The following is a 17,309-nucleotide window of genomic DNA, read 5'->3' as shown; positions in this document are numbered from 1 at the left end:
ATCTCCAGTGCAGCAGAAATATTTGCGAGCGCCGAAGACTGACGTTGGCGTGACAATGCCAGTTAGCTGTGCTTCCGCTGGACGGGTCTGGACAAGCCGGGCTAATGTGGATGCTGGATTGAAGGATGTCGGTGCTGAATGGATTGATGTAGGGGGCTCCTGCCCATCTCACTCCTCAACCTGTGTGCAGATTGGCAGGCACCAACCGATCAGGGTTGGCGAACGGACAGGCTCCTCAGTAACCTGCAGGCTTTCCTCCTTTACGATAGTCGGACTCAGCCGTCCACCTTCCTCTGCTGCGAACTATGGCCTGGACCACACCTCCTTCCGTGGGCCGCGTCACCTCCTCCAGCGTGTGTTGCCTCTTTATCAAGCCCAGCTGTACACCCTGGAAAACCACACAACACTTTTTATCAAGCGCAGCTGTACACCCTGGAAAACCACACAACGGAAAGCCATGACTCCCACCAGTCCTGGTCAGAGGGAGGACCCAATAATGTAACTGAGGGGAGTGTGGGTGGGCGGAGGATGCTGTGTTGGACCTGTCTAGTGTAGTTTCGTTGAGAGACACAGCTCGGAAACAGGCCCTTAGGCCCACTGAGTCCGCGCCGACCAGCGATCCCCGCACACTAGCCCTATCCTACACACACACACACACACACAAGGGGCAATTTACCATTATACCAAGACAATTGGCCTTCAAACCTGTACGTCTTTGGAGTGTGGGAGGAAACCGGAGCTCCCGGAGAAAGCCCACACAGGTCACGGGGAGAACGTGCAAACTCTGTACAGACAGCACCCGCTGTCAGGATTGGACCCGGGTCTCTGGCCCTGGAAGGGAGAGTGCTGAATGGTGCATAACCAGAGAGCTGGGCATTAAAGAACTCTGAATGGAAACATTATTCCTGGCTCTGTGTGTTCCATAGGTTATAGGCTCCCTGTTCATGCCAATAAATGAATCCCTCACAATCCTTGTGAGTGTCCTGCACAGTGAATGTGGCACTTTACTAAATGCCTTCTGGAAATCCAATGTACTCCATTTACCAGTTCCCCTCAAAGACCTCTAGCAGGTCTATCAAACAGGTTTCCCCTTTCATTAAACCACATGTAGTGATTTTTGTAAACCTGCTATTATCTCAATAGCAGATTCTAGCATTTGCCCAGTGTTAGGCGATCTTTCTCTCTCCCTCCTTTCCTGAATCGTATCATCTCATCAATACGTCAAACATCAATACATCATGGCTCTTCGGCCCATGCCTGTACTGAACATGATGCCAAGTGAATCTATTCACTGCCTGCACATGATCCATATCTCTCAATCCTGCATATTCATGTGCCTATCTAATAGCCTGATAAATACCACTGTGGTTTCTGCCTCCAGCACCACCCCTGGCAGCACGTTCCAGGAAACCACCCGAAATTTCACCCATTCTTTTTCTCCAGAGATGCTGCCTGACCCACTGAGTTACCCCAGCTTTTTGTGTCTCGCTACGTATTGTAACTCGTCTTTAACAGGTGAGCAAAGCGTGATGGCCAGTCAGGTCAGAAATGGTGTGAAACTGCAGAGAATATTCTGAAGCAGAAATATGTTTAAAACTTGCAGCAGGTTGAGGCCAGAGCATTAACTCAGTCACTGGGACACAACTGTAGGGTTGTGTTGGAAGCAGGCAGATAGCCTGGGACAGAACGTTCACTCCACCAGGAACATGCTCGGTATGGAACTTGATCTGAGTAAGGCAATAGGCAATAGACAATAGGCAATCGGTGCAGGAGTAGGCCATGCAGCCCCTCGAGCCAGCACCGCCATTCACCATGATCATGGCTGATCATGCACAATCAGTTCCCCGTTCCTGCCTTCTCCCCATATCCCCTGACTCCGCTATCATAGAAACATAGAAACGTAGAAAATAGGTGCAGGAGTAGGCCATTCGGCCCTTCGAGCCTGCACCGCCATTCAATATGATCATGGCTGATCATCCAACTCAGTATCCTGTACCTGCCTTCTCTCCATACCCCCTGATCCCTTTAGCCACAAGGGCCACATCTAACTCCCTCTTAAATATAGCCAATGAACTGGCCTCAACTACCTTCTGTGGCAGAGAATTCCACAGATTCACCACTCTCTGTGTGAAAAAAAACTTTCTCATCTCGGTCCTAAAAGACTTCCCCCTTATCCTTAAACTGTGACCCCTTGTTCTGGACTTCCCCGACATCGGGAACAATCTTCCTGCATCTAGCCTGTCCAACCCCTTAAGAATTTTGTAAGTTTCTATAAGATCCCCCCTCAATCTTCTAGATTCCAGCGAGTACAAGCCGTCTATCCAGTCTTTCTTCATATGAAAGTTCTGCCATCCCAGGAATCATTAAGAGCTCAATCTCTCTCTCTCTTGAAAGCATCCAGAGAATTGGCCTCCACTGCCTTCTGAGGCAGTGACTAGGCAAGAACGCTGACTAGGAAATAGGGAGAGCAAAACGATGAGCTAAGATAACAGATAATCATGAGTGATAAGGGATAGATTAGTCAGGAGATACGGCCACAAGAAAAGCAATAAATGAATCATAAAATGTCTTTTTGGAGGAACATAGCCAAGAGAAGACTGTAAATTAGTAGTTAGAAGGTAAGATCAAAGAGACAAAATATATAAAGTTTATGGGGTTGGTTATCAAGAGAGAGAGAGAGTGAGAGATTAGAAGAGAAGCTGCCGTCAGCACGACACAGCAAGAGGAAGGGCAATTGTACTGGAGCCACTTAGAGAGCAAGTTTCTCAAGGTCTCGATGGATGGACTGTGACTGTTGTCTTTGATAATGATGACTTCTTTGTACTGGATGCAGCTTAATAAACCTCTTAGGGTTATAAGCACTATACCTGAACCCAGGGAGGTCTGAAGAAGGGTCTCGACCCAAAAGGTCACTCATTCCTCCGGAGATGCTGCCTGTCCCCCCGCTGAGGTACTCCGGCATTTTGTGTCCATCCCAGGGAGGTTAGTTGTGGTCACAACCACATCCTTTGGTCAACGTGGGTTGTTTTTAAATGTGCTATACAAATAAAATTGACTTGACTTGACTTGACTTGACTCCTACATTGTGAAATGAGGCACATGAGCCTGTGTAGGCCTTGCTACTTGGCTCAGCGGGGCGACTGCACACTCCTGGCCCGTACCCAGAGCCCATCACCCAGGCATGTCCACAGCACTTTCACCAACCTGCTCCATTGCCTCCTCAACCTCTGTCACGTTGGGAAAGAGTTGATTGTGAAATCTTGGCTCAGTCACAGCTTGCTTCACATTGTAATTAAACCACAGTGTGTTTATTATCACCTAGATCACGGGAGAAACAAGATTAAATCACATTGCAAGATAGTTTCTCAAATAATTAACTGCCTGTTAGTTTTCCCTGCCAATTGTCAAAACAATACAACACAGGAACTACCATGGCCTACCATGTCTGTGCCAATTTAAACTGTACACGTGCCTGCATGTGTTCTATACCCCTTCATTCCTGGCCTGTTCTGTCTAAACACCTCCTAAATGTCTCCTTTTCTACCGCTTCTCCAGGCAGTGCAGTTCGAGGCACCCACCACTCTCTCTGTAAAACAGGTACTTGCAGGTTGAAGGTATTTATTCACAAAATGCTGGAGTAACTCAGCAGGTCAGGCAGCATCTCAGGAGAGAAGGAATGGGTGACGTTTCGGGTCGAGACCCTTCTTCAGTCTGAAGAAGGGTCTCGACCCGAAACGTCACCCATTCCTTCTCTGCTGAGATGCTGCCTGACCTGCTGTGTTACTCCAGCATTTTGTGAATAAGTACCTTCGATTTGTACCAGCATCTGCAGTTATTTTCTTATAGGTACTTGCAGGTTTCCTTAAAACGTTCCCCCTCTCACCTTAAATGTATGCCCGCTAGTATTTGACATTTTCACCCTGGGAAAAGACCGATTATGCCTCACATGACCTCTCTCCAGAGATGCTGCCGGCCCCGCTGAGGTACTCCAGCATTTTGTGTCTATCCCAGGGAGATTAGTTGTGGTCACAACCACATCCTCCTACCATTGGATGCCTCACAGGATTGCATCTACTTCTAGCAGGTTGACACATAGCCTCCGAAGCTCGAGAAAAACAATCCAAGTTTGTCCAATTTCTCCCAAAAGCTAAGAATCTCTGATTAACCTCTTTTGCATCCTCTCCAAGCCTCCACATCGTTCCTGTAAATGGGGCGACCAGAACTGCATACCATATTCCAAATGGGCTAACCAAAGTTTTGTACAGCTGCAATGTGACTTCCCAACCTTTACATCCAATGCCTTGACTAATAAAGAGAAATATGGTGTGGGCCTCTTTACCAATCATATCATATCATATCATATATATACAGCCAGAAACAGGCCTTTTCGGCCCTCCAAGTCCGTGCCGCCCAGCGATCCCCGCACATTAACACTATCCTACACCCACTAGGGACAATTTTTTACATTTATCCAGCCAATTAACCTACATACCTGTACGTCTTTGGAGTGTGGGAGGAAACCGAAGATCTCGGAGAAAACCCACGCAGGTCACGGGGAGAACGTACAAACTCCTTACAGTGCAGCACCCGTAGTCAGGATCGAACCTGAGTCTCCGGCGCTGCATTCGCTGTAAAGCAGCAACTCTACCGCTGCGCTACCGTGCCGCCCTATCTATCTACTTGTGTTGCCACTTTCAGGGAGCAATGGGCTTGTACCCCAAGATCCCTCTGTACATTAATGCTCCTATGGGTCCTGCCATTGACCATATACTTTCTCCTTACATTTGAACACAATGCAACACCTCCCACTGGACCAGATTCAACTCCATCTGCCATTTTTCTGCCCACATTTCCAATTGTTCTACGTTGTATTGAATTGAAAGACACAACATGGAAACAGGATTTTCATCCCACTGAGTCTATGCCGACCATTGATCATCTGTTCACACTAGTTCTGCATTGTCCCGCTTTTGTACCCACATCCTACACACCAGGAGCAATTTTACAAAGAGGCCGATTAACCGACAAGCTCACACGACTTTGGGATGTGGGAGAAAACCAGGGCACCCGGAGACATCCCACACGTTTACAGGGGGAGTGAGCAAACTCCACACAGACAGCAGCCGAGGTCAGGATCGAACCCAGGTCTCTGGCAGTGTGAGGCAGAAGTTCTACCAGCTGCGCTACTGTTCCACACTGTTAGCTCCTTTGATAACTTTCCTCGCTATCCATAACTCCACCAAATCTTGTGTCATCGGCAAACTTACTAATCAGCCCACCAATATTTTCATACAAATCATTTATACCACAGGAATCTCGTGCAAGACAGAGGTCCCAGCACCAATACTTGCAGAGTATTATCAGTCACAGACTTACAGCCACAATTCTACTCCTTCAACAGTTGCTCCCTGCCCTCTATGGCCAAGCCAATTTAAAATACAATCTATCAGGTCTTCATGGATTCCACGTGCCTTAAACGTCTCTATCCTCCAGGTCATGAGTGACCTTGTTGAATGCTTTACTAAAGTCCATGTATATGGCTCACACTGCCCCACCCTCACCAATCACCTTCATCACCTCCTTAAAATCTCAGTCCAGTTTGTGAGACGTGACCTGTCCCAAGTAAGTCTGTGCTGTTCCAGAAGCAAGTGGATCATATCCCATGCAATGTCAATGAAAGTATTCGTTTGGTACCTCACACAGTTTCTCTGGCTCCAGGCATAAATCCCCCCCTTTGTCCTTGAGTGATCTCCCTCGCTACCATCTTGCTTTTTGTGTATGTACAAAATGCTTTGGGATTCTCTTTATTCCTACTTACCAAGGACATTCCATGAGCACTTTTATCCATCCTGATCCCTGTTTCTCTCTCGCTTCCTTCATATTCATCAAAGACCCCCCATCCAATCTCAACTTCACTAAACTTTTATCTGCTTCCTTTTCCTTGTTGACTAGGCTTGCAACAACTCTCACCATCCAAGATTCTCGTACCTTACCATCCTTGTCTTTCATTCTCACATGGACACGTTGGGCCTGATTTCTGACCAGCTGGCCTTTAAATAACTCCCACATGTCAGATGTGGGCCTAACTGACAACTGTCGCTCCTAATATATTCTCCCCAACCCCTGCCTACAACTATAGTAATTAGCTGTGCCCACAATTTGGCACTTTCCCCCCTGAGCTCCAGTCTTATCCTTATCTATAACTATCTGATAGACTACAGTAGACGTTTCGGGTCGAGACCCTTCTCCAGACTGAGAGTCAGGAGAAAGGGAAACAAGAGATATAGATGGTGATGTAGAAAGATTCTCGAACAAATGAATGAAAGATGTGCAAATAAGTAACGATGAAACAGGAAACAGGCCATTGTTCGCTGTGTCCTAGGTGAGAACGAGTGCAGGCAATGACTCAACAAGACAACTTTGAAGCTGGTCCTGACTTGGGTGGGGGAGGAATGGAGATAGAGGGAATGCAAGGGTTACTTGAAGTTAGAGAAATCAATATTCATACCGCTGGACCCCAAACGTCACCTATTCCTTTTCTCCAGAGATGCTGTCTGACCCGCTAAGTTATTCCGGGGTTTTGTGTCTATCTTCGGGTTTAAACCAGCATCTGCAGTTCCTTCCTACACATTTGTTAAGAGGGATCTTGACACACTGCATACAGCTAGGGAAGGTACTGCACTAGGCCTCATGTTGGGAAACGAGCAGATAATTGACACGGTAGTGGGAAGCATTTTAGGAACAGTGATGATAACTGTAGTTTAAACTGAAGAAAGGTCTCAGCCTGAAACGTCACCCATTCCTTCTCTCCAGAAACGCTGCCTGTCCCGCTGAGTTACTCCAGCATTTTGTGAATAAATACCTTCGATTTGTACCAGCATCTGCAGTTATTTTCTTCCACATCTCGACCCTAAATGTCACCTATTCCTTTTCTCCAGATTTGCTGCCTGACCCGCTGAGTTACTCCAGCTTTTTGTATCTATCTCCCCTCTTAACAAATGTTGCCCCATCTCAGCTTCTGACACGAAGGGAGTCCCAGTAAATATTGGTGCAATTAACTACTCTACCCACTACAATGACCCCCGTTTTGGATTTTTTCCATTAGAGGTTGATCGGAACTTTTCCTTTCCACCTCAGAACGTACCAGAGCAGTTGCCGAGGTGATCTTAGGCCCTCCAGAGGCTCCCACTACCATCTTCACAGAGTTGTCTTTATTGAGGACTATCGCAGGGCACATAGAGGACAGGGGTGTCTTGCCTGTTGGAAAGAGAAGACTTACTTAGACACAGAGCAGCTCCCCATCATACCCCGTGTGGGAAGTCAAACCACGGCAGGACCATCACAGTGAATGGCAGGGAGTGTTGACCTGCGATCACCCCGTACACTAGCACTGTCCTATACACTAGGGACAATTTACAATTTTGCCAAGCCAACTAACCTACAAACCCGTATGTCTTTGGAGTGTGGGAGGAAACGGGAGCACCCAGAGAAAGCCCACACAGGTCACGGGGAGAACGTACAAACTCCATACAAACAGCACCCGTAGTCAGGATCGCACCCGGGTCTCTGGCGCTGTAAGGCAGCAACTCTACCGCAGCGCCACCGAGCCACTCCTATTTAATAGGAATTCGAGGGGCAACTTTTTCACCCAGAAGATGGTGGGTATATGGAGCGAGCTGCCAGAGAACGCATTTCAGGTAGGCACTATAACGACATTTAAAAGACATTTGGGCAGGTGCATGGTTAGGCTAGTTTGAGGGATATGGCCAAACGTGGGGCGGGCAAGTGGGACTCATGTGGATGGGGTCATTTGGTTTGCGAGGGCAAGTTGGGCCATAGGGTGGTTTTCCATGCTGTGACCCTATGATTGATGGCATGCTGGTCCCTCCCTCAAGGCCCAGGCTCAAATAGAAACATGAAGTGTGATAAGCAGCAGCCAGACAAGCACCGGCTTCTAACCTCATCCCGGCAACCTCAGCAACCTCAGCAACTGAGCAGATCCATGCAGGTTATCTGCATTAAAAACACAATGCTGCAGCAAGCCACTCAGGGATAGCCAAGAGCACCTCTCCCACACAATACCCGGAAAACCCCGGAATTCTCTTTCCTGAGAGATCATGCGTCCTGTGCTCAGTTGGATGGTGGGTCACTGGGAATGAGGTGTTCGTCGTAACCCAGCAATTACCCAGAGAGACGGAGATCTGCGGGAGTGGAGCAATGGGAGTGGGAGGGGAGTAGTGGGAGTGGGAGTGGAGTAGTGGGAGTGGGAGTGGAGTAGTGGGAGTGGAGTAGTGGGAGTGGGACAGTGGGAGTGGGGCAGTGGGAGTGGGACAGTGGGAGTGGGAGTGGGGCAGTGGGAGTGGGAGTGGGGCAGTGGGAGTGGGAGTGGGGCAGTGGGAGTGGGACAGTGAGAGTGGGAGGGGGACAGTGAGAGTGGAGCAGTGGGAGTGGAGCAGTGGGAGTGGGAGTGGAGCAGTGGGAGTGGGGCAGTGGGAGTGGGGCAGTGGGAGTGGGGCAGTGGGAGTGGGGCAGTGGGAGTGGGGCAGTGGGAGTGGGGAAGTGGGAGTGGGGCAGTGGGAGTGGGGCAGTGGGAGTGGGAGGGGAGCAGTGGGAGTGGGAGTGGAGTGGGGCAGTGGGAGTGGGGCAGTGGGAGTGGGAGTGGAGTGGGGCAGTGGGAGTGGGGCAGTGGGAGTGGGGAAGTGGGAGTGGGGAAGTGGGAGTGGAGCAGTGGGAGTGGGAGTGGAGCAGTGGGAGTGGGAGTGGAGCAGTGGGAGTGGGAGTGGAGCAGTGGGAGTGGAGCAGTGGGAGTGGAGCAGTGGGAGTGGGGCAGTGGGAGTGGGGCAGTGGGAGTGGGAGTGGGGCAGTGGGAGTGGGGAAGTGGGAGTGGAGCAGTGGGAGTGGAGCAGTGGCAGTGACAGTGGGAGTGGGGAAGTGGGAGTGGAGCAATGGACTATTGCTGTAATCCACCCCACATCAAGTCAAGTCAAGTCAAGTCAAGTCAAGTCAAGTCAACTTTATTTGTCACATACATTTACAAGATGTGCAGTGAAATGAAAGTGGCAACGCCTGCGGATTGTGCTAAACTACAAAACAGAATAGAATTTTTTTTTAACACAAAAAAAAAAAAAAATACAGTAAATTAAATTAGTCCCTGGTGAGATGAGAGTTAACAGTCCTGATGGCCTGTGGGAAGAAACTCTGTCTCATCCTCTCTGTTTTCACAGCGTGACAGCGGAGGCGTTTGCCTGATCGTGGCAGCTGGAACAGTCCGTTGCTGGGGTGGTAGGGGTCCCCCATAATGTTGCTGGCTCTGGATCTGCAACTCCTGATGTATAGGTCCTGCAGGGGGGCGAGTGTAGTTCCCATGGTGCGTTCAGCCGAACGCACAACTCTCCGCAGGGCCTTCCTGTCCTGGGCAGAGCTGTTCCCAAACCAGATTGTGATGTTCCCGGACAAGATGCAAATTTGCAGATGATACTAAGCTGGGGGGTAGTGTGAATTGTGAGGAAGATGCAATAAGGCTGCAGGGTGACTTGGACAGGTTGTGTGAGTGGACGGATACATGGCAGATGCAGTTTAATGTAGATAAGTGTGAGGTTATTCACTTTGGAAGTAAGAATAGAAAGGCAGATTATCATATCATATCATATCATATATATACAGCCGGAAACAGGCCTTTTCGGCCCACCAAGTCCGTGCCACCCAGCGATCCCCGTACACTAACACTATCCTACACCCAATTAACCTACATACCTGTACGTCTTTGGAGTGTGGGAGGAAACCGAAGATCTCGGAGAAAACCCACGCAGGTCACGGGGAGAACGTACAAACTCCTTACAGTGCAGCACCCGTAGTCAGGATCGAACCTGAGTCTCCGGCGCTGCATTCGCTGTAAAGCAGCAACTCTACCGCTGCGCTACCGTATCTGAATGGTGTCAAGTTAGGAAGAGGGGATGTTCAACGAGATCTGGGTGTCCTAGTGCATCAGTCACTGAAAGGAAGCATGCAGGTACAGCAGGCAGTGAAGAAAGCCAATGGAATGTTGGCCTTCATAACAAGAGGAGTTGAGTATAGGCGCAAAGAGGTCCTTCTACAGTTGTACCGGGCCCTGGTGAGACCGCACCTGGAGTACTGTGTGCAGTTTTGGTCTCCAAATTTTTGGAAGGATATTCTTGCTATTGAGGGCGTGCAGCGTAGGTTCACTAGGTTAATTCCCGGAATGGCGGGACTGTCGTATGTTGAAAGGCTGGAGCAATTAGGCTTGTATACACTGGAATTTAGAAGGATGAGGGGGGATCTTATTGAAACATATAAGATAATTAGGGGATTGGACACATTAGAGGCAGGAAACATGTTCCCAATGTTGGGGGAGTCCAGAACAAGGGGCCACAGTTTAAGAATAAGGGGTAGGCCATTTAGAACGGAGATGAGGAAGAACTTTTTCAGTCAGAGAGTGGTGAAGGTGTGGAATTCTCTGCCTCAGAAGGCAGTGGAGGCCAGTTCGTTGGATGCTTTCAAGAGAGAGCTGGATAGAGCTCTTAAGGATAGCGGAGTGAGGGGGTATGGGGAGAAGGCAGGAACGGGGTACTGATTGAGAGTGATCAGCCTTGATCGCATTGAATGGCGGTGCTGGCTCGAAGGGCTGAATGGCCTACTCCTGCACCTATTGTCTATTGTCTGTTGTCTAAGATGCTTTCTACAGCCCCAGAGTAGAAGCACTGAAAGATCCTCAGAGAGACTCTGAATTTCCTCCACTGGCTGAGGTGGTAAAGATGCTGCCTTGCCTTACTCACCAGTGCATCCAGCGCGTAATCCGCTTCCCGCTCCAGGGTTGGATCCATGTGGAGTGCAACCCTCCAGCACTTACAGATATTCATGGGGTCCATGTGACCACACACATGCAGAGACACGCACATACACACACTCACACAGACACACACACGCACATACACACACTGCTCATACAAATGCACAGATACACACTCTCACACACAGACACACTTACAAAGCATGCACACAAACGTATACACACACACACACTAAGACACACATATGCACAGACACGCACACACAGACACACATAAAACATGCACACAAATGCATACACACTCATATACACAGCCACACACAGGCACATACACAAAACATGCACACAAATGTGTATAGAAACACACGCACACACACACACACGTGGACACAGGCACACACACAGCAGCGTGTTCTGGGACAGGGTGTGGCATGTAATGAGCTCAGGGCCGAGTCTCACGGTGAACTGACTGATGGTGGGGAATCTTGGAGCAGGGACGGATAGCAAACGTTTGGTGTTTAACATGCCTCTTGTTCTTCATTCCAATCCTCTTAGTAAAAGGTTCTGTGCATTCACCCTATCTATTCCCCTCATGACTTTATATATCTCTGTAAGATCACACCTCAGCCTCCTGTCTTCCAAGGAATAAAGTCCTAGCCTACCTAATCTCTCCCTATAAATCAGGCCCTCGAGCCCTGGCGACATCCTTGAAAATCTCTGCAGTCTTTCCAGGTTCATGACATCTTTCCTGTAGTCGGGTGGCCAAAACTGAACTCGACACTCCATGTGCGGCTTCTCCAACATCTTGTACTACTGTGACATAACATCCCAATTAAAGTGTGGGACTTGCCCCATTACAGAGTTGCATGATTGGTCACACCCAGAACTTGGTAGTGATTGTGAGACTCCAGAGTCCAACACACTGGTGTGTGTGAGCAGCCTTGGGAAGTCCCGAGGTGCTGAAAGACACAAAGGGATGCAAGTCCAACCCCAGCCCTCTAATTAAAATCCACACAGTCCCAGCGGAAGCAGCTGAGGATGAGAGGTTAGTTTGACGACTGAAGTGTACTCCAATGTTACAACATAAAAACCACTCCCAACACTGAGCTCAGCCCTGCGCACAGCATCTGACCTGGTGCGATGAAGTTAGCTTTGGAAGGTGGAGCATCAAAACCATTCAGAACGCCCGGGGAAGAGAAGTCATCCATTTCATCATTGAAGATGATGCCGTTGGCAAACGACCTCACATTTGATCCAAACCCTCCAGCACTTACAGATATTCATGGGATCCATGTGACCGCACACATGCAGAGACGCACACACGCACATACACACACTGCTCATACAAATGCACAGATACACACTCTCACACACAGACACACTTACAAAGCATGCACACAAACGTATACACACACACACTAAGACACACACATGCACAGACACGCACACACAGACACACATAAAACATGCACACAAATGCATACACTCATATACACAGACACACACAGGCACATACACAAAACATGCACACAAATGTGTATAGAAACACACGCACACACATGGACACAGGCACACACACAGCAGCGTGTTCTGGGACAGGGTGTGGCATGTAATGAGCTCAGGGCCGAGTCTCATGGTGAACTGACTGATGGTGGGGAGTCTCGGAGCAGGGACGGAGAGCAAACGTTTGGTGAAGGTCAGAAGCATTTCTCACCGGGTCTTGTGGCAGGAATGACAGTTCAATATTCCTATCCATGTACCTGTCCAAATAACTTTTACATTTGTTATTGTACCTGCCACAACTACTTCCTCTGGCAGCTCATTCTATATTCCCACCACCCTCTACGTAAAAAGGTTGTCCCTCAGGTTCCTCTTAAATCTTTCCTCTCTCAGCTTTAACATGCCTCTCGTTGTTCATTCCAATCCTCTTAGTAAAAGGTTCTGTGCATTCACCCTATCTATTCCCCTCATGACTTTATATATCTCTGTAAGATCACACCTCAGTCTTCCAAGGAATAAATTCCTAGCCTACCTAATCTCTCCCTATAAATCAGGCCCTCGAGCCCTGGCGACATCATTGAAAATCTCTGCAATCTTTCCAGGTTCATGACATCTTTCCTGTAGTCGGGTGGCCAAAACTGAACTCGACACTCCATGTGCGGCCTCTCCAACATCTTGTACTACTGTGACATAACATCCCAATTAAAGTGTGGGACTTGCCCCATTACAGAGTTGCATGATTAGTCACACCCAGAACTTGGTAGTGATTGTGAGACTCCAGAGTCCAACACACTGGTGTGTGTGAGCAGCCTTGGGATGTCCCGAGGTGCTGAAAGACACAAAGGGATGCAAGTCCAACCCCAGCCCTCTAATTAAAAACCACACAGTCCCAGCGGAAGCAGCTGAGGATGAGAGGTTAGTTTGATGACTGAAGTGTACTCCAATGTTACAACATAAAAACCACTCCCAACACTGAGCTCAGCCCTGCGCACAGCATCTGACCTGGTGCGATGAAGTTGGCTTTGGAAGGTGGAACATCAAAACCATTCAGAACGCCCGGGGAAGAGAAGTCATCCATTTCATCATTGAAGATGATGCCGTTGGCAAACGACCTCACATTTGATCCAAAGCTACAACAGCAAGAAGTCTTGGTCACACAGAGTTGACTTTAGTTTGGAGATACAGCGTAGAAACAGACCCTTCACCCACTGAGTAAGCACCGACCTGTGATCGCCCGGTACACTAGTTCAATCCTACACATGAGGGATAATTTACAGAAGCCAATTAACCTACAAACCTGCATGTATTTGGAATGTGGGAGGAAACCGGAGCATCCCGAGAAAACCCGTGCGGTGCTAGGGAGAATATACAAACACCATATAGACAACACGCCTAGTCAGAATCGAACCCGGGTCTCTGGCACTGTCAGGCAGCAATTCTATCGCTGCGCCACCGTGCTGCCCCTTAGAGACAGAGCATTGAAACAGGCCCTTTAGCCCTCCTGGTCCACATCAATTATGAATCACCGTCTACATTACTATTTTATTCTCACTCCCATCAACTCCCCAGATTCTACCACTCACCTACACATTCTGGGCAATTTATAGCAATGCAATGACCTACCAACCACACATCTTTGGGATTTAGTTTGGAGGTACAGTATGGAAACAGGCCCTTCGGCCCACCGAGTCCACGCCGACCATCGATCACTAATGCAAACTAGTTTTAAGTTATCCCACTTTCCAAAACCCTAGTCCCTACATACTAGAACAATTTACAGAGGCCAGTTAAACTACCAACTGAGGAGTTTAGGGGACTGAGGAGCAGACTGAAGATGGGTCTCGACCCGAAACGTCATCCATTCCTCCCCTCCTGAGATGCTGCCTGACCCGCTGAGTTACTCCAGCATTTTGTGATACTTAAGAAGGAGATCAGGAGGGCAAAAAGGAGGCGGATAAGATTTAGGAGAATCCAAAAAGACTTTATGAGTACATTAAGGGTAAGAGGGTAACTAGGAAGAGGTCGCTCACAGTGATCTTTGTGCAGAGCTGCAGCAGATGGGCAAGGTCTTCAATTAGTATTTCTCCTCTTTTTTTCTTGGGAACGTGAGACAGATAATGGAGATGTCTTGAGGTCAGTCCATATTATGGTTGAGGAGGTACTGGATGTCCTAAGGCATATGAAGGCAGATAAATCAATGACCTTGATCAGATAGATGCAAGGACACTGTGGATGCGAGAGATGAAATTGCAGGAGCCCTTGCTGTGATATATTAGACATGGGTGAAGCACTGGAAGACTGTTGGGTGGCTACTTTAATGCCTCTATTTAAGAATAGCTGCAAGGAAAGCTTGGAAGCCAAAGACTAGTGAGCCTAGCATCTGTTATTGGGGAGGATTCTGATGGATAAGATATATAAGCATTTGGATGAACAAAGGCTTATTTGAGATAGTCAGCAAGGTTTTAAACGTGGGAGATGGTATCTCAGGAATTTGAATGAGCATTTTAAAGAAGTAACCAAGAAAGTTGATGGGGCTGTAGATGTTGCTTATATGGACTTTAGCAAGGCCTTTGGTAAGATTGCAGATGGAGACTGCTTTGGAAGGTTAGATCACATGGAATCCAAGGAGAGCTAGCTGCCTGGGGACACAACTGGGCCCATTGCTGTTTTTGCTTTTTATCAACAATTATGATGAGAATGTACAGGCATGAATAGTAAGTTTGCACATGACATTAAAGTGGGTGGTATCGTACAGAGTGAAGATGGTTTTCAAAAATTACACCAGGATCTTAATCAGTTGGGCAAGTGGGCTGAGAAATGGCTAACAGATTTATTCACAAAATGCTGGAGTAACTCAGCAGGTCAGGCAGCATCTCGGGAGAGAAGGAGTGGGTGACGTTTCGGGTCGAGACCCTTCTTCAGACTGACAGAGTCTGAATGGCTGACAGAATGGCTAACAGAGTTTAATGCAGATAAGTATCAGGGTTGCATTTGGAAAGTCAAACCAAGGCAGGACGCTCACAGTGAATGGTAGGGCTCTGCCGACTGATGTAGAGCCCAGGGATCTAGGAGTAGAAAATACATTGTTCTCTGAAAGTGGCATCACAGGTAGATAGGGTGGTAAAGAAGGCTTTTGGTACATTGACCATCATCTGTCAGGGTACTGTGTATACAAGTTGGAACATTATGTTACAATTGGGCATGTCATTGGTGAGGCTGCACAGGGAGTATTGTGTTTAACTTTGGTCACCTGCTATAGGATGGATGCCATTTATCTGGAAAGAGTGCAGAGAGGATTTACCAGGATGTTGCCAAGACATAACGGCCTGAGCTATACGGAGAGGTCGGGCAAGCCAGGACTTTATTCTTTGGAGGCTGACAGATGACCTTATAGAGATGTATAAATTAATAATAGAAAGGGTGGATGTTGCCAGGACTAGAGGGTGTGAGCTATAGGGAGAGGTTGAGTAGGCTGGGTCTCTATTCCATGGAGCGTAGGAGGATGAGGGGAGATCTTATAGAGGTATATAAAATCATGAGAGAATAGATCGGGTAAATGCACAGAGTCTTTTACCCAGAGTAGGGGAATCGAGGACCAGAGGACATAGGTTCAAGGTGAAGGCGAAAAGATTTAATAGGAATCCGAGGGGTAACTTTTCACACAGAGGGTGGTGGGTGCATGGAACAAGCTGCCAGAGGAGGTAGTGGGCTGGGACTATCACATCATTTAAGAAACAGTTGGACAGGTACATGGATAGGTTTGGAGGGTTATGGACCAAGTGCAGGCAAGTGGGACGAGGGTAGCTGGGACATTGTTGGCCGGTGTGGGCGAGTTGGGCCGAAGAGCCTGTTTCCACTCTATGACTATAACAGATTCTGTTCACCAGGGTAGGGGAATCAGGAACCAGAGGACATAGATTTAAGGTGAGAGAGGCAAGATTGAATAGCAATCTGAAGGGCAACTTTTCACGCAGAGGGTGGTGGGTATATGGAACGAGCTGCCCGAGGAGGTTGTTGAGACGGATGTTACAACAGCATTTAAAAAACATTTGGTCAGGTACATGGATAGGTAAGGTTTAGAGGGATAAGCACCAAACTCAAGCAGGTAGACACAAAATGCTGGAGTAACTCAGCGGGTCAGGCAGCATCTTGGGAGAGAAGGAATGGGTGACGTTTCGGGTCGAGACCCTTCTTCAGACTGAACCAAACTCAAGCAAATAGGACTAGCTTAGATGGGGCATTTTGCTCGGCATGGACGAGGTGGATCGATGTGTATGACTATGTGTTTGTGAGCGCCAGAGAGTTTCTAATGTTTCATGGCTATCTACTCCACTCACACTTCAGCTGCTGCTGCCCACATCATGCAGCAGAGGGGAACCAGGTGAATGTCTCTGGGTCTAACATTTAACAGCGCTCCACATCAATCTTATCACCATGCCAATCTAAACACCATACACTGAAGTCAATACATACAAGAATTTTCCAGGAATCTCAGAGTTTATTTTGTAAGATTAGAGACATGTTGTTCAGAATAGGTAATTCAAGGTCGTTTCTAGACAAGCCTGTACCTATTTAGCCCAATACCAGTTTACAGCTCGGGACAAAGAAGACATTCCTTTGCACTTACACATCCCAATCTATACCAACTGAACATAGGAGTTGGTGGGAGACAAAGAGTAAACTGGACTTTGGAACGTTATTTAATGCAGTTATTAACACTTATTTGAACGTTTCCTATTAAAAAAAGCTATTGGGTGACAACGTTGGGCGCCTGATAAGCTGCTGCCTCAAAGCACCAAAGACCCGATTCGATCCTGATCTCGGGTGCTGTCTTTGTGGAGTTTGCACGTTCTCCCTATGACTATGTGGATTTCCTCCGGGTGCTTCGGATCCCTTCAAAATCCCAGAGACGAGCGAGTTCATCGGTTAATTGACCTCTGCAAAATTGCCCTGAGTATGTCAGGAGTGGATAAGAAAGTGGGATAACTTTGAACTGGTGTGG

General features: G+C 48.0%; 1 protein-coding gene across 1 annotated transcript in view; it reads right to left on the bottom strand.

Moving 5' to 3' along the window:
• Nucleotides 1–235: 235 nt before the first annotated feature.
• Nucleotides 236–17,309, bottom strand: part of ggt1a (gamma-glutamyltransferase 1a) — a 40,908-nt gene continuing 23,834 nt past the window's right edge. The window contains exons 9-12 of the mRNA XM_078421124.1: nucleotides 13,310–13,437; nucleotides 7,145–7,257; nucleotides 3,205–3,318; nucleotides 236–388 (exon numbers count right to left, since the gene is read on the bottom strand). Of these exons, the coding sequence (XP_078277250.1) occupies nucleotides 236–388; nucleotides 3,205–3,318; nucleotides 7,145–7,257; nucleotides 13,310–13,437 (508 nt within the window). The remainder of the gene's footprint in view (nucleotides 389–3,204; nucleotides 3,319–7,144; nucleotides 7,258–13,309; nucleotides 13,438–17,309) is intronic.

This window comes from Rhinoraja longicauda, chromosome 25, assembly GCF_053455715.1.
Source record: "Rhinoraja longicauda isolate Sanriku21f chromosome 25, sRhiLon1.1, whole genome shotgun sequence".
NCBI classification, from domain to species: Eukaryota; Metazoa; Chordata; class Chondrichthyes; order Rajiformes; family Arhynchobatidae; genus Rhinoraja; species Rhinoraja longicauda.
The sequence above is the reverse complement of the archived record's forward strand: the minus strand, read 5'-3'. Positions and strand labels throughout refer to the sequence as shown.